This window comes from Anser anser (assembly GCF_964211835.1).
Source record: "Anser anser genome assembly, chromosome: 19".
NCBI classification, from domain to species: Eukaryota; Metazoa; Chordata; class Aves; order Anseriformes; family Anatidae; genus Anser; species Anser anser.
The window spans coordinates 12641471-12664908 of record NC_139740.1 but is presented as its reverse complement, the minus strand read 5'-3'; the positions used below and the strand labels follow the sequence as shown (position 1 = coordinate 12664908).

Sequence of the window (23438 nt, the reverse complement as noted above, 5' to 3'; positions counted from 1 at the left end):
GGGGACGCTCCCGGCCCCGTACCCAGCTGCGGGGTGAGGAGGGAGCAGGGGGCTCTGCCCAGAGGTGGCCGGACCACGGCCGCGCTCCCCACGGGCCTAAACGCGCGCGCGATGCCCTCCGCTTCCAGCCCAGGCCGCACGTCGGAGCCCTTCCTGCAGACCTCGGGGGCACAAAATTTGGGCGCAAAAGCCCCAGGGCTGAGCTCGGCGCGAACCCAAACGTGCTCCTGGGGACGCTTCGTGCTGCTCCCTGCGGGCACCGCCGGCTCCCCCTGCCCTACTCACGGCAGGGGGGTTGCTGCACCCCCGGTTCCTGGACCGGGACCCCCGCACCCCGTCACCCCCCCCCCTGAACCTCAGCAGGTGCCGGGGCGGGTGGCGGGATCGGGGGGCATGCCCCCTCCCCAAAACGCCAACCGCGCAGCTTTGCACCCCCCCCTGCACCCCCAACCCCCCGTCACCCCAGCAGGTGCCAGGGTGGGTAGCGGGTTCGGGGGACAATCCCCCTCCCCAAAACCCCAACCGCCCACTTTTGTGCACCCCAGCAGGTGCTGGGGGAAGGATCAGGATCAGGGTGCTCTCCCCCTCCCCAAACCCCCCACAGCCCACCTTTGCACCCCCCTGTGCACCCCTCATCCTGTTCCCATTCCCCAAAACCCCACTACCCCCCAAAAAAAACCCATTCCCCCCTCCCCAACCCCATTCCCCCCCATAAACCCCCTTAAGCCCCCCAAAACCCCCCTAACCCCCTCACAACCCCCCTTAAACCCCTCACAACCCCCCTTAAACCCCCCACAACCCCTTTAACCTCTCATAACCCCCCTTAAACCCCCCTTAAACCCCCCGAACCCCCATTAATCCCCATAACCCCCCTTAAATCCCCCCAAGCCCCCCCAAACCCCCCATAACCCCTCCAACCCCCCTTAACCCCCCGTAACCCCGCCTTAACCCCCCTTAAACCCCCCATTAACCCCCCCATAACGCCCCCTAATCCCCCTTAAACCCCCCCGAACCCCCATTAATCCCCCATAACCCCCCTTAAACCCCCCCAAGCCCCCCCAAACCCCCCATAACCCCCCAAACCCCCATTAACCCCCCCAAACCCCCATTAACCCCCCCTTAACCCCCCCATAACGCCCCCCAATTCCACCATGAGGCCCCCCGATCCCCCCATTAACCCCCCCAAACCCCCATTAACCCCCCCCATCCCCCCCCATATCCCCCCCCCGCGCCCCCAGCCCCGCCCCCAGCCCCCCCCCCCCCCCCCCGCCCGTTCCGCTCCGTTCCGAGCCGCGCCGCAGCCGGGCCGGGCGCGCACATGGCGCTGCGGAGCCGCCGGCGGAGACCGGCTGCAGCCGGTCTATAAAGGGCCGGCCCCGAGCGGCCGGGCGGGCACCGAGCAGCGCCGCGGGCCCCGGGAGCAGCCGGCGGGCAGCGGGGCCGCCTCCTCTCGCCGCCGGCCATGGGCCGCCCCTAGCCCCCCGCACCCCGGTGAGTTGGTTTTTTTTTATTATTATTATTTTTCCTTTTTTTTTTTTTTTTTCGGGGGACACCTTGCCGGGTGGGGGAGGGATGGGCTTGCGGGTTATTTTTTATTATTATTATTATTTTTTTTATTTTAATTTTTTTTTTTTGGTATTATTTTGTGCCCCCCCCCCCCCCCCCTCCTTCCACTTTTCCTCCCCTCCCCTTTTCCGCATCCCTTTATTTTTAGCCGGCGGCCCCCGGCGCCCGCCGAGGAGCCGGTGCGGCGGCGATGCAGAAACCGGGTCTGAAACGTTCCCGAAGTGATGCTGGGGGGGGGGCACCTCCATTCTTATCCCCCCCCCCCCAGCCTCACTTTAATCCCTCTCCGCATCGCAATGCCCATTATGCACGCCGAGAATTGGCATTATTGCTTTTTTTTTTTCCTGCTCCTAAATAGCCGGGCGCCTCCTAACCTCATCCCCCCCCCCGGTGCTCAGCCCCGACCCCGCTCCTCTCTCTCGAGGGGGGGGGCTCAGACAAACTTCGAGCCCCGCCGGTGGTCGTGCCCCCACCCCGGGCACGGGAGGGATGCTGGAGCCCACGGCTCGCTCCGTCCCTCGGCAGGACCCCTCCGGGGAGAGCCGTGCACCGGCCCGCACCCACCTGGTGGCACCGCAGAGCGGGGGGCAGCGGGGTGCTGGGTGCCCCCCTGCACCCCCCCCCCTACTTTGGGGTGAAGGGGGCGGGGGGCGCAGAGCCCTCGCCAGGCACCCGCGGGGCTGCTCGCCGTCACCCGTGGGTGCCGCAGCCGGGCAGGCGCACGCCTGCCGCCGGGCGAGAAGTTCCCCCGTGGGATGGGGAAGCGCTGCCGGAGCCGCTCGGGGTTCCTCCGGCGTGTAAAATGGAGGAGGGAAACGCCTGGCGGAGCGGGGAGCCTCAGCCCCGGGGGGGTGTTGGGGGGTGGTGGTGGCAGCCCCTGGGGTGCAGCCCCCTCGCCGTCCCCGTCCCGGGTGGATGCCGTGCCCCCACCGCCGGGACGTCCCCGTCGCCGCCACCGCCGCAGGTGTCGCGGCGCGGCTGAGCCCCGAGGGCTGCGTGGGGAGCTGGTGGTGGCGGGGGCGTCCCCGCTGCGGGCACGCTGACCCCCCCCCCCCCCCGGGAAGGTGCAGGCAGGCAGGGCTCGCAGCCCCGGCGCGGTGTTTTTGGGGAAGGAGCACGCTCCCGAGCAGCCGCCGTCCGCCCCGAGCGCCAGCAGCCGCTCAAGGCGACGCGCGGCGGCTTCGGCGGGCGGCAGCGTGCCGTGGCCGTGGCTTGTGGCACCCAGCAGCCCTGCAGGAGAGCGGCAGCACCCAAAGGTGCTGGTGGCTGCCCCGCGGGAGGGACGGGGACGGGGAGCGCCGTGGGAAGCCCTGGAGGTCCGAGCCCTCTCCGGGTGCCGCAGCGGATCTTTCACGAACTGCATCCAGCCCCCTGCGCTGAACCGCAGCCGGTCGCTGGGTTTCGCTGATGGGAACAGCTCACCCTGGTGCCGGGCGGGGAGTTTCTAGCCCTCGGTTCAAAGGGCACGAGCAGAAACGGTCCCTGGGGGACCATCAAGGGAGGAACTTTAGCCCAGCGCCTGCATTTAATTCCTCAGCAGCCCGGGGACTGGCCAACGGCACCTTGGCGATGGTTTGGCTGCTAGGCCGTGCCTCCGTAAGCAGAATTCTTCTTACGCTGATGCCTGGCTTGTTCTCCCCTCTCTTCCAGATCAAAAATGACGGTCAAGGCTGTAAAAATGCCGTGCACCACTCCAAATGTTTATACTAAAGTGCCTGACGGAGGATGGGGTTGGACGGTTGCTTTTGCTTTCTTCTTCGTGGAAGCTCTTACGTACGGCATTATAAAATCCTTTGGAGTCTTCTTCAACGACCTGATGGAAAGCTTTGACGAAACCAACAGCAGGATATCCTGGATCATATCCATCTGTGTGTTTGTGCAGACCTTCACAGGTAAGAGTAAAGGGCACGGGTCAGAAGGTGCAGCCGTGCTGCTGACTCGGCACGCGAGGGCCCGATCTCTGGGCTATCTGGGACTCGCGTCCCTGATGGCTCCACGACACGTAGCCTCCATAAAGCCGGGAGGCCGTGTTCCTGAAACACCACAAAATGGCTGTCTCGACCTGCCAGGCCCTCTGAGCCACTTGTCCTGCTCGGCATGAGGGCGCAGCCTGCGTCCCCGGCTCCGGGGGCTGAGCCCAGCCCAGCTGCTCGGCTCTCATCAGAAATGAAACTGATGAAACGAGAACTTCACAGCCTAATTCCTTAGTGAAAAGCCTCACGTATAACCTGAGCTTTCACCGAAACCCGCTTGTTTCGGTGGGTTTTGCAGCAGGTTTGTCCCAGGTTGCCATGCCTTGGTCTCTTCTGGAAGCTTTTCATCCGAGGGTGGCTGCAGGGGCGATGCTGCGCTCTGCGAGGCTGACGGGGAGGTGGCACGTGGTGGGGACTGGGAGGGGGCAGAGGCGCAGGGAGAGGCTCCGAAGGGGACGGCAGCTGGGGAAGCTGCCGACCTGTGTGCTGACCACCGACCTGTGTGCTGACCACGGCTCTCTTCCCACCCAGCTCCTCTGTCAACCGTCCTAAGCAATCGCTTCGGTCACCGCTTCGTCGTGATGGCCGGCGGGGTGCTGGTCAGCACCGGCATGGTCACTGCCTCCTTCGCCCGCACCGTCGCGGACATGTACGTCACCATCGGCATCGTTTCTGGTGAGTTGTCCCCGTCCCGCCGCACGCTTTCACGTCGCTTCCAGCGAGCTCCGCCTGGGCGCCGCGCCTGCACCGGGCAGGAGCCCCGCTCGCTGCTGGTTTAACTGGGATTGCTGGGGAGGCGAGAGCCCTTCGCAGGTCAAACCCTCTCCTCTCCCTCGCTTCTTGTTCCTGTTACCTTGCCCTTTTTCCAATCTGGCCTGGATGCCCTGCTCACGTCTGCTGCCAGTGAGCTTTGCCTCGCTTACGGGAGCAACCGCTGCAGGCTCAGAGTCTTTAAGCAGATGAGGTCCTCAAAGCAAATACGGCTCTGTTTGGGAACAGGAGGCACTGCCTAGCAGGTTTGGGGTTTTGGGCCTTTTGTTTTTGTTTTTTCTTGGGTTTTGCTTTTGTTTTTTTTCCTCTCGTCCAATTTAAAAAAATAACATTTTGGTTTCCCCAATGGTTTTCTTCCAGGGTGACTTGCTGAGTTGGCCGAAATGATACTGTAATCTCACCACCAGGAAAGCTGACTTAACGTGTTCTCGCATCAGTGTTTCCCCCTCCCTTACTTGTTGTTATGGCAATTTTTGGCATTTATTCACAGGCCTCGGATACTGCCTCTCTTTCCTCCCGACTGTCACCATTTTATCACAGTATTTTGACAAAAGGCGTTCGCTGGTCACAGCAGTGGCATCTACAGGGGAATGCTTTGCTGTCTTCTCCTTCGCACCAGGTACAGTGCCTGCATACCGTGAATCCCTGCATGCCTACACCACAATCCTGCTCTGATCCTTTTCCCAACCCAGTGGTGCTTGCTGGCCTTACCATGAGCTGCTGCGGCCCCCAGGCTGTAGCTGATGTGCCTGCGGCTCTCCTGCCCCGCAGGCAGGATTACTTGTAATCCTAAAGAGCGGTCTAACCGTGGCAAATGCCCTCCCCTGTCCCCAGCAGCCGAGGTGCCGTGCTGTCAGGGAGGGGTCCTGAGTCCCCCAGCGCAAGGGATGGTGCTGAGCAGCTTGCAGCTGCCCCGAGCTGCGGCAGGGAGAGGGAAAGGGGCACAGGCAGGTGCTGGGGAAAGGGCTGCGCTCCCCCCAGCGCTGCCTGGCACACCAGGCCCTGCTGCACCGCTGCCCGACCCGCTGGTTCCCTTTATAGAGCTCGCAGGCTAAAAATAAGACTTGAGAAACTCCAGCTATTTAAAACACAGGCAGTACAAATAACTGCTCCTAAAGGTTAGTGGGCTCGTGCTGAGCGCAGGCGGCTGAGCGGCCGCAGCCTGCTGGGGACCTGCCCCCAGCCCAGGAGAGGAGCACATCCCACACGTCCCCATCGCTGCCCTCTCCCCAGCAGCGTGTCCGGGGCCTTTCCTTTAGATGGCGGCCTCATGGGCACGCTTGTGCTCGGCTAATACCCATCCCAGAGCTCGTTTGGTTGCAGTTGAGGGCTTGTAATTAAGCAGTTGCACGCACCTTTGAGTGAGGCCGACAGACTTCCTCTGGTAGCTGCCTGCAGGGTGGGGTCAGCTGAAAGAGGAAACTCAAACGTTGCGTTTGCTCTCATTCACTAAAAATAACACCACCTACATCCCCGCACATCCCAAACGGGTTGGGACCTCCAAAGTGACAAGCGGCAAGATAGCTTCTGCTAGCCAGATGTGCGATGTGATGCCTGGCCTTCCTGCTGAGACGTGGGTGCCCACCCCTGGGTGGCCCTGCAGGGCAGGATGAGGTCCATGGTCAGGAGGGGGCCCACGCTCAGCCTCCGTCTGGGCTGGGGTGCTCCGGACCCTTCAGCTGGTGCCAGAAGTGCTACGGCTTTGGTTGCTGCGCTAACCAGAAATTCAGATAGCTTCTTGGCGTAACCGCAGGGGTTTTTAGTTACGCGCTGTTCCTGTGCTCTCTTTCCTCAGCAATTACTGCTCTGAAGGAGCAGATCGGCTGGAGATACAGCCTGCTGTCTGTTGGGGTGCTGCAGCTGAGCATTGTCATCTGCGGATCGCTGCTGCGACCCATTATAATCAAAGAGCAAGCAGAAGAAGAAGTGAAAGTGCAGCCTCCGGAAGAGCCCACGGAGACAAAGTACATGCTTGAAAACGAGCAAACACGCACCTCAATAGAGTCCATCGACTCAGGAGTCGAAATAACTACCTCACCCAGAAATGTGCCTGGAAACACCAAAGCAGAGCCGAAAAGTGAAGAACCAAAGGAACACGCACAGACCCTCGTTGAAAACAACAGCCCCCCTACAGAACCAAAAACCAAACTACTGGACTTTTCTGTGATGAGAGACTCTAGCTTTATCTGTTATGCATTCTTTGGCCTATTTGCTACCCTGGGGTTCTTTGCTCCCTCCCTGTACATCATTCCCCTGAGTCGCAGCCTTGGCATCAGCAAAGACCACTCTGCATACATACTGTCAGCCATGGCGATCGCAGAGGTCTTTGGAAGAATTTCAGCTGGCTGGGTTCTCAACAAAAAGCCTATCCGCAAGATCTACATCGAACTCATCTGTGTCGTCCTGCTGTCCGTAGCACTGTTTGCCTTCCCTTTTGCCTCCGAATTCTGGGGGTTGATGACATGTAGCGTATTTTTCGGGTTCATGCTCGGAACAGTAGCGGGCACACACATTCCTCTGCTGGCAGAAGACGACGTGGTTGGCATTGCAAAAATGTCTTCCGCAGCTGGAGTCTACGTCTTCATTCAGAGCTTAGCTGGGTTGGCTGGCCCACCCCTTGCAGGTAACCAGAACTTTTCATCGCGCTTTTTGTATGTCTGATAAATACTGGTGCTGACCTCTCTAGAAGGTATTGTGATGGCCCTAGTCATAGTGCTACCCTAAAGACCTGCAGCTAGCGTCAGGAGGCTCTCGGAGCCTGAAGACTGCTGCAATGCAGCTCTGCAGAGTCCCAAAGACGAGGCAGGCTCCACGGAGGAACCTCAGGGCAGAGAAAAACACTGCAGTGCTGCCCTGATCCTGTCAGAAACCCAACACTGGCATCAGTTCAGGCTGCAGCGAGCGGCAGAAGCAGACTGCTCTCCCTGTGCAGGTGGTCTTACCACGCACTGCAAAAAAGGTGACATCTACCAGAATACATAGCTGCCTGAAGTGTCCTAGTGTCCCTGCGGTGACTCAGGTCTTCTCACTTGCATAAAGATGACTGAACGTAACGTTTTCCCACCTTTCCTTTAAGGTAGCATCTGTTTGTCATCAGTTAATCTCTTCCTTGCAAATACTGATGCAGCGGTACCCGTAGGAATCCTCTTCTAGGCAGGGTGGGCAAGAATATGGGGAGAAGGTTGTGGCTAACTGGTGCGAATGTGTCTTCCATAGGTGTCTTAGTGGATAAAACACAGAACTACAGCTCGGCCTTCTACTCCTGTGCTGCTGGCATGGTCCTGGGCGCTGTGTTTCTGTCCTTGGTGAGACCGTGCAAGGCTGGGCTGTGCCACCGGCAGCAGCCGGGCGCGGAGGAAGGCGCGGCGGAAGGCACGGCGCAGGGCACGCAAGACTTGCCAGAGGACTTTATTGAAATGGATATTGGAAAAGCAGATAATTCAGGAAAAGGCTGTGACAGCGTGGCGTAAAAACTGTTCCTTCTCCATCTAATATACGTGGTGTAAGCCTGGGGAACATGTCAGCTCTGCTCCACATTTTAAAACTACATTCTAAAGGGAATGTGAAATTTTAAATGTGAACAGAACAGTTGCTATTAACAAACAACTTTTTTATTGTTAGAAAGAACTTTTTTAACCAACAATGGAAAGCTCCATAGAAAATACAGATAGCCACATAAGAATAATTCGTGTCTAGCATGAAGATGCGATGCACACTCCTGCTTTCCCGATAACACGCATAGGTAAAGGCTCAACTGATCCCATGTGAAAAACCGAACGGCAGAAGCAGCCCGTGCAAGTCAACCTGGCAGTGCAGTCTTTGACTGCCTCCGTTCATCCCATCCTGCAAATCCTGCACAGTCACAAACCAATTATACTAACTAGAGACGAGTACTTGTGCAACACTAGTAGCCAACTGCATTTTCTTTCGGAAGAATATGGACTTACGTTTTAGATTTGAGGAGGAGGCTAGGCTAGATAGCTGACTTAAACATTGCTATTGTTCTTCTAATTAACTTGAATGTCACAAATGCTGGGAAATCAGAGGTTCCATATGTCTTTGTGGCCAGTTATTACTGCACATATTTCATGATAAGATCATTTTTCTTCTCCTGATTGGTTTCCTTAGAACCGTCTTGTATCACTAGTCTGACCAGATGTACTGTTTTCTAATTTAACTAGTATTTATTAATTTATTCTAAGATAGTTAAAGGATGTTATCTTAACTGGAGAGGAAAAATAATCTTTTGCATAATGGCAAACTGTCTTTACATCAAAACTTTCAATACCTATCTTGTATTGCTAGCTTGTGAAATTGTTGGGGAAACTTACTTTCACAGCATAGAGTATAGCTGTTTTTAATAGGTAGGCCCTAGATAACCCCATTGTTATTTAAAATAATAATAATTAAAAAATCCCTACAGATTCACTATCTCCTTCCATAAGGCCTCAGCTGCTGTCAGTGGACCTCGCTCTACTGCCCTAAGCAGACCACCACGCAGTGAGGTATTTGGCCCAGCATGTCTTTAACAGCTGAATGTACCCAAATGTCTCACCTAGAGGTGCACGAGGACGTCTCTGCCACATCTCTGAACGAATGTGGAGTCCCTCGATGCTGTCGTGGCCGGGGGCTGGTCCTAGCGGTGCCCCTTCGTCCCCAGCCTCAGTGAGAGGCTTTTTGCTGCTGACTTCAGTGAGAAAAAAAACTGGAGCCCGTGTGTATTTAATGTGTAAAAGGAATTATAAAAGTCAACGTACTAGCTGTTCATTTAGTCTTAACAGGAGAGATTCCTACTCACAGTGACACAAGCTTGCTTACCCCACCTATGTGCATCTTAACGCCTCTAGGCAACTCAGGGGGATAAATAAAACGAGTCTGTTTCAGTTTGAGTACACGTGCTTTGGAAAAAAAAAAAAAAAAAGCATTTCTGTGTATTTAAGTGGAAGTGGCATCATGCATTAACTGCTACACTGACATGTCTGTGTGTTTCACCAGCCATAGAAACGTGGGACAATCTGTAGAACTCCTCTTTGGGAAGGTGCTTGAATTGTTTTTGTCTTAGATGTCCAAAAAAAAAAAAAGAAACAGGCACTCATGCAACAAAGTGGCTAGAGCAATCCATCGTCACTGCCTGAAAACTGTTGTGACCATGCTGCAGTCTCGTGTCCTTTCTATGCCTCAGCACTTTATCACCCACAGCAGAACCTCGCTGCGTCGCGCCAAGGACTGGAAGACCCCTTACCGAGAACTCGAGTGTTGCGAGTCAGTGAGTAACTGAACAAATACCGTGTTGCATTCAGATGTACTTTATTTATTGTTAATTTATGATACTTCAAGCATTTTGGTAAATGTTCTGTAGCCTATAATTGTAAGATTATTGAAGTCTTTGTAATATGAGACCTCACTACAGCACTTTGCTATTACAACTCTGCTTGGAAGTGGAATAAGGCCTCCAGGTTTTGCGTGTGTGTGAAAGCTCCCTGTTCTGCAGATTTACGAGGTTCTACTGTAACTTTTTTTACAACAATTTCCAATACAGATCAAATAATACGTTTGTCACTGACCTCGCCGTACGTTTCTGTCCTGTCTGTGTGTGCGCGGGCTCGGCGGGCCCGGAAGCGGGCTTCAATGCGCCCAGAGCAGGATTTACCCATTTGTAATGTACCTAGTGGGCTCTGGAAAAAAAAAAACCTAAAACACTGACTTGGCAATAAACTTTTCCTTTTTTCCCTTTTTTTTTTTTTATGATTGAGAAAATGAAGAAACTCCGTTTCCCCTTGCCTCCCTCCTGCCCGTCCCCAGGAGCAGGGCTGGGTCGCCGCTGGCCTGGTGGTGCTGCGGGGTCCCGCTGCTGCTTCCCCTCCCGGGGCTGTGGTGTTGCACTTCCTCGGGCTGAAGCAGCGCGGTTACCCTGCAAATTGGGCAATCGTACAGTCGTACCTTCTCCTAAGCGAGCTGCTTGGAAGCCGGCCGCTCAGCGCTGACCTCGAGGGGACTCTTGCAAACGCTCACCAGCGCAGGCCTGGTTCTGAGCAGCCTTTTCTCCTTCTGAGCGGCGCCTGAATTGGTGCTACTTAGGGACATTATCCTCGCGGCTTCAAGAAGCAGGCAATCATGTCATTATTTTATCATCTCGCTGAATTGCAGAATACTTTCTACGTGCCAGCCTAGGCGGCTCACATATCAGAAATCAAACTAATAAATACCAGGCCAGTCGCGCTAAGGGGCGGTTTTCCCTTCCCCAAACCTTATTTCTCCCTACACCAGGTGAGGCTGTGTCCTTCCTCGCTTAGTCTGTAACTCCTAGACCCACCGAACCCTGCGAGGAGTAATATGGCCGTGCTGCTAAATTCCACATACAAATGTGTGTATTAGATTTGCAAATGACTTGCTGAAGGACTCATCGCGCCACTGATACACGTTAATTGCCACTTGTTTTCGTTCTAGTTGCAAAAGTCCTAGAACAGAGGTAGGTGATCACACGTGCAAGCAGAGCAGACGACACAAATACCAAGCTCCCCGGAAGCCAATCTGTCTCCCAGTCTGGCTCTGGCTCCCTTGCAGCAGTGAACAAACATGATTTGCAACAACTTCCACAAAACAACAACAAAGAAGCACTACAAAGGCCGCACACTGTTCACATACTTCTAAATACGAGCACATAAAACTGTAACACTATCAGATGTCTCCCAGCACACAAACAATTTTGAGTAATTCTTCCCACCTGGTTTAAATTAATGGCCCATGACCTCCCCTGTTATCCTGGTATGAAGGCATCAATGCCAGAACAAAATAGGATGAAAATGCTTTTATTCAGTAACTGTGTATAGCTACTTCATGCCAGTAAATCAGAGGGCAACGCGCGACGGAGCTCACTCCTGCGAGCCTCGGTACCCCTTTCCAAAGGACTCCAACAAACTCTTGCAGCCATCTAGTCACTGAGGCCACTGCCAGGCAGATGTAAATAAAGGAAATTGCACAAGGGCAGCTTGCAGCAGGACAAAAAGCCCTCAGCCCCTAGGTGTCTGCCCATTCTATAGCAGAAAGGAAGCCGCACAATGTTTTTTTTTGGTCATTTTTTCCACTTAAAACTAAAGGGAACGGCAACCTCTTAGTCTTTTTCACTTGTTTTAGATAAGCCAACATCGGGTTCTTAAAGGGACAAACAAGTCTTTAAAAATAGCTAAACTGGTTTTGGAGAGACCAAAAAAAAAAATGAAGTAGGTGCTTACAAAACAACACAAGTGTTTTAATGATTCCCCTCAGATGTTACTTGTTAGCATGTGAGATCATTGTTTTCCAGCTGCCCGTAGTAAACATGACCTGAATTTTCAGTGATGCAAGCACAAGAAGCAATCCTTCTCCCTCTTTAAGGCTCATCCTTAAGATGTCTCAGAGGTGGGTTGTAGCAGGACGTTCACTGACCTGCTGGCTCGGCTGAAGGACAACGACAAGGCGCCGTTTCCCAGGGGTGTCGCTCTGCACTTGACCACTTGCTAACATGGGAAGGCAAAACCGCCTCCTTTTTCCTGCACTGCCACGCCGAGGGCTCGCTTTCCCTTCGGTCAGTGAAGTTCTGCACCATAAGCGCAGATCCAGAGGGACGGGGGATGCGGGCCGGGGCTGGAGAGGGAACGGTTCCCTCTAGCGTAGCACTGCTGCAGGAGGCCTGGGAAAGGCTCGCAGGCATCCGAAGATGCTCCCGATTCCAGAACCCCCTTTGCAGCTGAAATGTGTGTGCCTCCCACGGATGCAAGCGACCTCTGGGGCTCCCGGCAGAAACACGCCGAGTTTTTTCCCCCCGCAGTTTCGCTCACCCAGACTTTTACTTGCAGGATATGCAAACTCGTGGCTGCGCTGGCATAAAGCTCTTTTTTTTTTTTTCTCTTGCAAATTGCAGCAAGCCACCTAATAAATCAAACACAACCCCCCACCCTCTTTCCTACAGCAGTTGTCAAGCTCCAGTTACGACAATTTGCGGTAAAATATTACTCACCAACACTTTGGCCTGTGTGAGAAGCTCTGCCTCCGTAAAGACAGCACCCTAAATCACTGCTTTGTCACAGAAGCCACAAGCATAACCAAAAGACTTATTACACGCAGACATTATGAGAACAAGGCCAACGAGACAATAGCTTCCCCGGCTTCCTTTTTGTCAAAGCTTTCATTAATGTTGTGAACGGCTTCTTCTGCTGCAGCCGCTGCCGGCTGCCTGCCGCAGCCCGTCTGGCAGCGGCGCGGCACAAACCGGCCCCAGGGAGCCCCAGCAGCAGCGAGACCGAGCATCTCCTCCTGCTCAGCATCACCTCCTGCTCAGCATCACCTCCTGCTCAGCATCACCTCGCGCTGGGTCAGACCCTGCCCTCCCCAGGGACTCCGGCAATTTCCTTTTAGTCTCCGCGAGCTTGCGCCGAAGCCATGGGAAGTTATCCCAGGGAGGCATTTTAAGCACATCAAGGCTTTTGCATTTCGCCGTTGATGTGGCTGGTATTTTTTTTTTTCTTTAAACCTGCTGCAAAATGAGGCAAAGATACGAAATAACCCGAGAAATTAGAGCTGGGGTTGAGGGCCTGCAGGAGATGGGCACACCAGGCAGCGGGCACCAACTCCCTAGCAGGTGTGTGTCCTGCCGCAGCCCCAGCCGGTGGGAGCAGAGCTCTGAGGACAGCCCGGCTCCCCCAGCCACCTATACTCACAGTTCGGTGTTTGCAGGCAGGAGCTAGCACCGTAATCCCCACGCTCTGGCACTCACGCCCTGCATTCCCCCAGAAAACCTGCAGCAGGGGTGAGGGGAAGGGGCTGCTCTCATTTGCACTGCGGAGGGGGGAGCAGGGCAGGACCCGGCAGCAGCGGCTGGGCTCACAGCAGGCTGGGGTGCACCTGCTGCGGGACAGGACGTCTCTGCTCCCCACAGGCAGCCATGCTGCACGAGGCAGCCTTTGCTGAATTCTGCACTGTGCACACCAAGGAACTTGGGATTTGACAACGCATACGGAGCAGCAGCCTGTGCCCTGCTAGGAGCTGACCAGGCAGAAAAGCCAGCTCCTTCCCAAACTCCGCAAGGCTCCCTGCCCGCTGGGAAACGTCCCTTCCCCTCCTCCTGCAACAGCCCAGGCCTCCAGCACGAGCTCTGAGCTTGCCCTGATCATAACAAGTAAATCAGCAAACCCTGCCTGCGCTTCTATCTCCCTTCCTTACGCACCCCAGGCTTTATCAACAACAGCTTATCAGCAGCAGCCACTCGGGAGGAACAGCCCCACAGCACTATCGGGTGCCACGGGTCTGGAAGCGCTGCTGTCAGCCGGTCTCACCGGCCGAAGGGATCAAGCTGGCTCAGCACCTCCAGGAAAAGCCGGATTCCCTCCCGTACATTGCCAAGAAAGACCCAAAAGCCCACGCGCTCGCTGCACAGAGCTGCCTGCCGCGCATCGGTCCTCCCAGCCACGGCGGCCACAGGAACCCAGCTCACCCCTGTCCCCGTCCCCACTGGGGACACCCTACAGCTTGCACGGGTGTACGGGACTGCCTGCAGGAGGGCCCACCACCAGCACGGCTCCTGTGGGCCCCCATCACCGGGAACAGGCAGGAGGGGAGCATCCCACCCCACCTACGAGGACCCCACAAACCAGCCCAGCACCCGCTGGGTCCCGCTGGGTGCCCGCTCCCCAGCTTGCACCGAGCCCCTGCAGCGCAGGAGCGCGGCCGTTCCTTAACACGCGGCCCCCTTCTGCTCCAACGTCGGCTGCACGTAGCCCCGTGAGATGTTCAGCCCCTGCCCTCGCACGACGGCGGCGGTTCTGGCAGCAGCCAAAGTCCCGTCCGCACGTACCTGCAGGGAAAGCACTCTGTCCTCGCAAGGCGTTCCCTCCCCCAGTGACTCACGCCATTCCCCACGCGCTGCCAGGAGTGAAATACATTAAATAAACTGTACCTGGAAAGGCAGAGTCTGCAGGCATAAAAACAGCTTTTCTGTTTCCTCTCCCTTTTACTGGCTGTTTTTCTGCCGCCTCGGCTGGCGGAGAGGCAGAGCCCTCCAGAGCTCCTCTCAGTATCACGATCAAGGGCTCTCAGGAGAGAACCTGGAAACGCGCTCCCTCAGCAACCACCAGCAGAAATCCTGGGGCTAACAGATCACCTCGATATTTAAATACTAAACCACATCCAGTCTCTAGTTCATAAAACGTTTTCACTGAGACCGCCCCTATCCTTTCCCGTGGTCTTCACACCTCTAAGATGCTTTTTCATTCTGTTTTGGGCAGCTCGGAATGAGACAAGCGTTTTCAAGAGTTTCTTCAAATACACGCCGAACTTTAAATGCAGGAAGAAAGCAAGGCTTTGCAGAGCACTGGGAACAGTGCTCTTCCGAAGGTTACAGGCTACTAAAATCTAGCGGTAATAGCCTTGTTTCTTTATCTTTCACAACTGTACTAATGTATGTGCTTGTAAGAGGGTACGGCCCACCTCTGTAGGCTACTGAGTTGGTGAAGTCTGACCAGTGGAAGTGTTTTCTGGATGGTATTCTTCAAGGACTGGACGCTGATCTTGCAGCCCAACCTACACGTTGGATTTCTTGGGAAAAAGCACCTTTGGTGCAGAAGAGGGGGCCAAACCGGTCAGCTAACAGTGTGCAAAGTGATAACTGAACAGAAACTAAACTTCTATCAAACTCACTCATTTAAATGCAAGAAAATAACAGTAATAAACATCAGAATGTGTCAGCACTCTATTTCAAAGCAGCATTTACATACATAGATGCACTTTGGCGTGTACTTCCTTACTGTCAGAATAGCAGATAATTCACACGCTTTAGAAGCACTAATTGCTCACAGTGTGTGAGATCGGGAAGGGAGCACAAAGGGAGACTTGTGCACCAGAGAGCAAAAATTAATCCCGAAAATTGTGCGCAGTGGGAACTCTCACCTGTCAGCTTGGTTTGGGGCCCTGGGACGAGTGAGTCAATTTTCCAGCAAAGGAAATATCCTACCTGGGTGACGTGAGGCAAAATGAAAGCCTAACCAAATCCTGCTAACAGTAATTAAAAATAACACCCCGGCACAGGAAATTAAACCTTTCACATGAAGTGCCAATTAAATCCGTGAACCCGATTCAGAAAAAAAATAGAAACTACGTAAACAACCTGGATTAAAGTTCCAGGCACCTTCTCCCAACCTTCCTGCAAACTCTCGGGTGCAACTGGACTTTTGATCCTCTCCCTGTTACCCTCTCTCTACGGACAAATTCTGGTACCTGCGGAGGCTCTCCTTCAGGGCAGCACGTACCGTGCTCAGGGACCGTTTCTCCCCACCTACAGCCAGCGCCCTAAAACTCAGCTGTTCATTCCCAGTTGCTCCTTTCACCTGCAAACACTACTTTACTTCTGCACAGGGACTCTCACTCCTGCAGTCTCGTTACTGGTCTTACAATAGAGGAAGAATTAAAGAGCCCAAGAATCCGCTGCAGCTGTGTGCAGCACAGCACACCCCAGACCCCATTTATAAAAGAAGTGCTCAGCGGTGATGAAGACAAACATTCCTGGATACACGCGGCACCAGCAGAGACCAAACACTGCAGCATCGTGTTAGCAACCAGTGTCAGCCAAGAGATGATACAAACATTAGCTTTTCAGTGAAGAATTTTTAAGGCACTGGTAGATTCTTGTCGCACAGTGCATTTTAAAATAGTTCATAGTAAATGACGGAAAGTAACCCTTTAAATACATGAGCTTCTCTGTACAGACTAGACGCTTTTCTCACGTGCTTTAGTCCTGGTAATAACCACCTGCAGCTCTCCTCGAACACTTCGAGAGGCTTTGGGGAATGTTTTCATTCCGGTACTGAGTCCTGCCACTGTTTTGCTGTTGACTTCAGCCCTGACAGTGCTGACACAACGCATTAAATGGGCAACATGAAATAAGAAAGTTGAAAGGCTTTTCTCTTAATGTTACAAAATTCATTCTTTCTCATCACCACACTCCACTTCTCGTACTTAAAACCAGCAGGGGTTAATGCTAGCTAGAAGGTTGCCAGCCCCCAGCGGAACCCTCCTGCTTCGCTCCCCAAATACCCTGACTCTTCTGCAACACCTGCTTCTTGTTAGCAAAACAAATAAACAGTTTGTTACTAACCACATGTATAACTCTCTACCACTGACATTTCTTTGCATGTCTCAGACCACAGTTTCCTTTGGAAACCCTGAACTTACGTGCTCCTTTAGTTCTTACGTTTGTAAGGCTGTAGAACGATGAGAAAAACAAGAAAACATGCAGGGACAGAAGCTACAGTATCTACAGCAACAGCTGAAACACAAACTAACCTCGGGCTTGTGAAATTCACCCCGCAAGGAAGTTAAAAATGAGGCTGACCGGCACACGCCACGGGTGTTGTAACCGAATCTCAAGGGCTAGGTGGCAGTTCCCAGGCAGGGCTCCCGCTGCCAGCTACCTGCTCCCATCGCCCTGCGCAGAGCGAGAGAGAAGCTGCCACGCGGTTCCAAGAAAAAAAGGAAAGGCACCAACCCGCCCAGGCTGGTTGGGTAATAACAGTCTGCTCCTGGACACCTTTGTCCCCAGGAGGCCTTGGGAAGGGCTGTTTAGCTTTGAAGACACGCTGCTGGCAGGCAGGAAGCACTGCTCCTGCCCCAGCTCAGCACGGCCGACCTGCAGGGCAGCGGGTGACAGCGACGGGAAGCAGCTGAGCCCGCACACGTGCAGCAGCTCCAGGCACCAGCGAGCAGCACGCTCACAGCTCTCCCCTGCCCCCAGAGCTACGTGGTTTGCCCTGCTAGGAGGGACGGGCAGCAATGCCGTGCAGGTGGATGAGCAGTAAGAGCTCTGCGGCAGGGGCTGCCAGCAGCACAGGCACGGTGCTGCTGAAGGGGAAGAAAGGTTTGGGTGCTGGTTTCTGTGACTGCCCCGTCCCCAGATGTGACAGCTTTCTGCAGTGACAAAGCCGATGGCTGCTTGTGCAAACGAGTTGGGCAGAGGCGCAGAGGGTGCCTGCCTGAATCCTCCGGTGGCTGGCGCCCTGCACCACGCGCTGCAGCCACAGAACCCAAAAAACCACCAAATTTCCCTAGTCAGGTCTGAAAAACTGACTGCGTTAGGTAAACTGTTCCTACCTACACTTCCTCACCTTCCTCCACTCCTTTCCGCTGACAGCACCTATCACAAAACGGGCTCCAGCTCACCTTGCGGGACCTCAGCAGCAGCAAACCAGAGCCCAGGAGTAAAGGAGCCCTGAAAAAAGGCACGGCTGCGGCGGAGAAGCCGCCTGCTTCCCTCGAGCCGGCCCCTGCTGCTCCCCAAGTCGGAATCCCCTGAGCAGCTGGCAAAGGCGAAGCCCCCCGGCTGCTCCAGGGGGGTCCGGCCGGCAGAGCCCCGGTACCTGCCGCTGCCTGCGGGCCCCGGGGAGCAGGGCTGGGGCCGGGGCCGGGCCGGGGCCGGGCTGCACGGCCCGTGGGCGCCCCCTGCTGCCGCCCCCCCGGATGGAGGAGCTCGGACCAGCCCCGGGACCGGCTGAAGGAGGCTAAGGGAGGTCACTCACCGGTGCCCCAGGCCCGGATTAAATAGGGCCGAAGTGGGATGGCCGCTGCGGTGCTGGTTTGGGGGCAGCGTGAGCGCTGGCACCCATGGGTGCCGCCAACCGGTGCTGCTCTCGGAGCGGTGTCCTGCGGGCAGCTCCCGAGGGACGCGGCCACCCCCAGCGCCCTAAAAAGCCAGCGTGGGCTGCAAGTGAGGTGCGCTGGGGAGCTTGGTCCTGCTGACGTGTGGGTGACCGAACGGGGAGCGGAGGCACCGCCGGGCTTGGCTGCTACCGAATGGGAAAGATGAGCCTGGAGACAGGCGGCAGCTGGCACGCTGACGCTCACAGAGGCGGCGGGACGTGGGGGGGAAGCCGGGACCCTAACCTCGCTGTCATCATTGCTTTCCAGCTTTCCACGCTGTTTTTAAAGCTGTATTTCTCACTGAAGTCACCGTGGGATTGCTACTGCCCGTACCCACGCAGCCTCGTCGCTGGGCACGCACACGTACCCTGCCACTGTATTAATCTGACTTTTTAAGCACAATGTCCTCAGCAAAGTCTAGCTTTATCAAAGCCACTTGATAGCTTTAATGAACACGGACTTTGTTTTATGAGGGAAGGGCCAAAGAGCGTATTTATGACTGGCATGGCTTAGGTATCAGAGAATTCTGCTGTGACCAGGAGGCCAACTCATGCTCTGAACGTGGCATGAGATCTCGGAGGGCCTGGCTCTTTCCCCTACTGTCCTTTCATACTCTTTGCCTTTAAGTTTACAGCAAAGTTATATTAGACTTAAATCCAGTCGTTCACATGTAATGAATATTTTTACTATTTAAAAACAAGCACACTTATTTTTTTCCTCTGCAACCAAAAAGTCCAGTTGCAGGCTACAGGGCTGCCTGCGTTTGTTAGGAATTCCCCTCCTGGATTTTATTTGCATGGGAAATATGGCAAAAGAAAGGGTGCCTGAGCAGCACGGTGAATCAATACCACTTGTGGGCCTGCTTTTTCCAATGACTAGAACTTAATGAGTTGGAAATATATCCGTCTTCTAAAACTCACAGAGCCATAAAACAAACTGTGAGGCACTGAGTATCGCTGCTCACCTTCTGCTACACACACACAGCAAGCATGATTTGGCATTTTTTCTATTAGAACAGAATAGAATAAAATGGTTCAGCTGGAAGGGACCTACAATGATCACCAAGTCCAGCTTAAGCTGTTTGTTCACATTTTGAAAGCCATTCGAGTTTTCAAACATACCAAGTTATGCTGTAAGACACAATACCTTCTGTCAAAGCAGCTTGTCCAAAGACAAAATTCCAAGACTCAGTCTGGATAAAGGTCTGTCATTGTTATTCCCACAACACACAAAGCAGCTGTCTTTTCTCCTTCAGGTATTTCAACAGATCCCCTGGGGGAAAAAAAAAAATCAATGAAAAGACTTTTGTCAGGAAAAAAAAATAACTTTTGTTAGGATAGAAACAGAAATACATAGAAAAGCTGTGAACACACACGATTATTTTTACATACGTAAATACACACTGTTGAACAGGAAAGTCTGAGTATTCAGACACAATAATATTCCAAAGAGAGACTTTTTAAGTGCAAGTCCTCTTTGCAGTTTTGGGCCTTCAGACAAATTAGCCCTTTTTAAAAATTATTTTTTATTTTATTTGGTTCACAGATTGTTGAAATATTGTTTTATAAAAGCAGAAAGAAAGGACAGTAAGAAATTTAGATATTTGAATCTATTTCTGATTGCTAGAGGAAAAAAAGTCTTCCTAAACCTATGGATACTAAGTGGGCTCAGAAAAATTGCTAGTAGACCACATCACAAAAAAAAAATCACCATTATGAATGATCAAACAGCAAATTTTATTACTGTAGTCCCCCAGATTTTTTCTTAACTTAACCAAGTTTGACAAGAACATAAATCCTACATTATTATGCTCAACAACAGGCAAAACATCTATCTGTCCACTGCATTAATTTAGGGAGTTTATTTCTCATACTCAGTGGCTGACAGAGCATGGGCTTCACAGATGTAACAGTGTAATTCAACCAGCTCACGAAGCATGAGCCTGCTGCTCTTAGATCATCCTGCTGTCTGCAGTGCGACTACTTAAATTAATAAAAGTTACAGAACCAAGTAACTGCAGGAGCTGGGATTTGGGCTTGCAAGACACCGACTTCTAAACTGTTTTCACACCTGTTCTCTTCAGTACAAGGCACCAGGAACAGTCTTTTATCAGACACCTCCCCTCTGATCAGTGACTAACAAAGAATCCCAAGTTCCCTCTGTCCATCAATTTGTCAGCATTATGTACCTGCATGAGTTTGTAGGCTACTTGTAGTGTGTTCATTTACTCCAAAAGCACACGCTGTACGTGAAACTGGAATGGGTTCCAGGATTTTTAGTCAGATCACTGGAAAAGGCTTCACAGTACTCCTTCGACCATGTCACATAATCTTCTGTGCCGAGTCCTCGAACAAACCTGTAGAAGGAATCCAAAATGACACAAGGTTATTAATTTTCCTGCAGCAGGATAAGCCAACCAACTTGCTTAACAGCTTTTTCTCAGAGCTGTAATATCCCCACTTATTTCAATTTTTAATGAATTTCAATCCATTTTGTGGCAGAAAAGTACACGCATAGCTGCCGTGTAGCATTTAGAACACGCCCCAACTACACATGCAATCTTTTACAGCTCCTGACAATCCCAAGACCTCGTTGCACCGACATTTGCCACCTTAAGCAGTGACTAAAGGATAAAATAACTACGTGCACTGGCTCAAACTAATGCACCCCACAGCAGCAATACAGATGTTTACCGGTAATTACTGCAATGCCGGATATCTTCTGCTGTGACAGACCAGGGCTTTGCTTATTGAAGCCCAGAAGAAGCCGATGAAGGAAGAGGCAAACATTCGCGCCAGGCCCTGGCACGCCGCGTTTGCTGCTGATTTGGTTATTTTCAGCATACATTTACAACAGGAAGGCTTGTGAGAGGAGGAGCGTACTTTCTGAACACGGTTAATTAAAAAGTCGTGAAAACGACACGGGAAACGCTAACGCGAGCGCGCTGCGATTCCCCGTCCCCAGCCGTCGCGGGCCGGGCGGAGGGAGGCCAGGTCAACCTCGCAGGCCGCGGTGCTGCCGCCGCCGCCGCCGGGCCCTCGGTGCCGCCGAGCCCCGGTGAGACGAGGCCTCCGCCCGGCCCCCGGCTGCTGCCGGCCCCGGCTCCTCGCAGCGAGGCCTGGGGGCTCGGGGAGGGCCGGAGACGGAGGCCCGCGGCCCGCAGCCTTCCCCCGGCCGCCGCCCGCCTGGGCCCTCCGCCCCGTTCTCCTCACGGGGGCGCCGGGACCGCGGCGGGCGGAGCCGCGGCCGGAGCGGGGCCGGGGCTGGAGCCGGGGCTGGGGCCGGGCCCGCCGCCCTTCCGTGCCCAGCCCGCAGGCCCCACGGCCCCGCAGCGCTGCCCGCGGATCCCCAGCGCGGCCCCGGCCGTGCCGTGCCGTGGACAAGCCCCTGGCCTCGGTCCCCAGCCAGCCTGGGGTCGCTTTGGTCCCTCAAGTCGGTGTCCCCAGGACTGCGGGTGCCCCCTGAGCCGGGCTGGCGGCTCGCAAGTCCCCCCACGAGCAGCCCGTTTACGCAGCAAAGCACAGCACGGAGGACGGTCACCCCTGAGCTGGGCGGATAAAATCACCGGGGTGGCTTTTGGGGCACAAGCAGAGCAAGTGGTGGCAAGGAGGGGACAACAAAGAGGGCCGCACCAAGTGCTTTTCGACTTCATACACCCCTGCATCGCTACGCCAGCCAGAGCTGTGCAGCGAGCGAAAGGGACCTTCGTGATCTCGGTAGCGAGAGCATCGCCCTGTCTAGGGCAGAACTTGTGCAGGACTCGGAGCAACGGGGAAATGAAGCGCCATGGCCAGCAAGGCACCGTGCAGGGTGTCCCGAGGGAGTCAGACCATCCAGGGACACCCCGCCAACAGCCAGGAGAAGCTTTGCACGGGAACGTTACGGCGGGAGCTGTGCCTGGGCGCACTGGTTTTTGTAGGCGTGCCCTCTCTATTCCCCTGCCAGAAGCAGCATTTCCCCAACACACCTAATAGTTCTTCGGTGTTTTTATTAAAACAACAAACAAACAAAGGTCTGGTATTTAACACTTGTGATGTTTTCCGTGTTCAGAAGCTTTAGCAAACATCACTGAGGCGCGCTGGAAGATACTATGTGCAGATGAAGGAAGAGTTTAGCCCATGATACCAAAATACGCTGTTTTATTTTTCCTGATATTTTCATTATTCTCTCAAACGTTTCAAAAATACATAAACCAAAACAGTGAAAAGACAGGGATCCCAGGATTCCCAAGCACTGCTTGCCAATGCCCTGACAGGGATTGAATTTCACACCTCCCCTTGCAGTGGCCTGACTCCTGCGAGCCGTCCCAAAGCAGGATGTTATCTGCTGCGCCCGAAGCCGCTGAGTTAGCACGGCTGCTATATTTAGTGCTCAGATGTTCCTGCAATCCAGTTCTGCGCTCGGATCCCAGTGCTTCTCCCTCCGCCTCTCGGCTTCTCCGAGACGATTTTGTCTGAAGTAAACAGAGGCGGTTCGGATGCCTCCGACATCTCAACCTCCATCGTCCTCGTCGTTTTGAGGCACAGCAAGGCATTGACCGGTGCTTCCCTGCAGCTCATAGCCAGCAAACTTGCTTCCAAACATTCCCGGGCTGTTCTCTGGCCAGAATTGTAAGCAGTAAATAATCTCGCCGTTTATGTCAAACAAACCAGCCACGTGTTACAGATCTGCTGTTTCTCGTCCTAACGTTTTCAGCTCCGGCCTATTTTTCCTAAGTATTGCCTTAAGAGCTCTTCTCGGGCTGTCTGGGTTTACCCGTGCTGAGTGAGACATGAAGATGGAGTGACATCCACGTCTGCACAAACAGAAGTCCTGTCTGACAGGAAGATGGAGAAAAAAATTAGCCCATGAGACAAAAATATGTGATCCAAAGAGCTCCAGCTAAGGAAATGAGGAATTATGGTGGTTTTTTTTCTTCTTGCTTTTAAGGATCTGTAAAACGCGGGGTTATTTCCTACACAACTGCCAAAGTCTGGAGCCATTTATTTGCAGTGGCTTGTGACTGTTGAAAAGTGAACATGGAGATGGAACCAGTGAAATCCTGCCATGAAGCTACTGGAGGATCCTGTACGGAAAGTAATTCTTAGTGAGCAGATAGAATAGACGCAGAACAGAATAGATCCTTTCCTCCACGGATGTCAGAGTGCTCTGCCAGAATTAACATGCTAACATCACACTGCCTTTCCTGGCTGAGGAAATACAGCACCCAGGCACGGTGGTGGAGGTGATTTCATTTCTCTCGAGGTGTCTGAAAGTGCGGTGACGAAGCCTGAGCTGGTCGCTGCTGCGGGGAGAAAGCGGCCCCGCCGGAGGGTGACTCAAGAGCTACCTGGGACACGGCTTCAGGCTGAGAACTGCTCTCTGTCGCTGCTTTTCTCTCCCTAATGATGGAAGCTGGCCCTTGGAGAGGCCAGCTACTACAAACAGTCTACATTTGGGCAGTAGCTCTGGGCAGCAAAGCAGTGA

The 23438-nt window shown here is 53.9% G+C and overlaps 2 protein-coding genes across 6 annotated transcripts in view; one reads left to right on the top strand and one right to left on the bottom strand.

Annotated features, from left to right (window-relative positions):
- ARSG (arylsulfatase G) overlaps nt 1–21199 on the bottom strand; it is a 43627-nt gene extending 22428 nt beyond the window's left edge. For 2 of the 5 annotated variants that reach the window (XM_083804932.1, XM_083804931.1), the window contains exons 1-3: nt 20666–21199; nt 20161–20328; nt 19119–19244 (exon numbers count right to left, since the gene is read on the bottom strand). The gene's annotated coding sequence lies outside the window, so the exon portion shown is untranslated. Of the gene's footprint in view, nt 1–2130; nt 2412–19118; nt 19245–20160; nt 20329–20665 lie in introns of those variants that run through there. The other 3 variants (XM_083804928.1, XM_083804933.1, XM_083804930.1) reach the window with 2 other exon arrangements.
- SLC16A6 (solute carrier family 16 member 6) lies at nt 1295–9877 on the top strand. The gene is made up of 6 exons (XM_083804927.1): nt 1295–1491; nt 3217–3458; nt 4071–4214; nt 4801–4929; nt 6106–6933; nt 7527–9877. The coding sequence occupies exons 2-6, from the start codon at nt 3224–3226 to the stop codon at nt 7778–7780; spliced, it is 1590 nt and encodes a 529-aa protein (XP_083661053.1). The 5' UTR covers nt 1295–1491; nt 3217–3223; the 3' UTR covers nt 7781–9877.
- Nucleotides 21200–23438: the final 2239 nt, after the last annotated feature.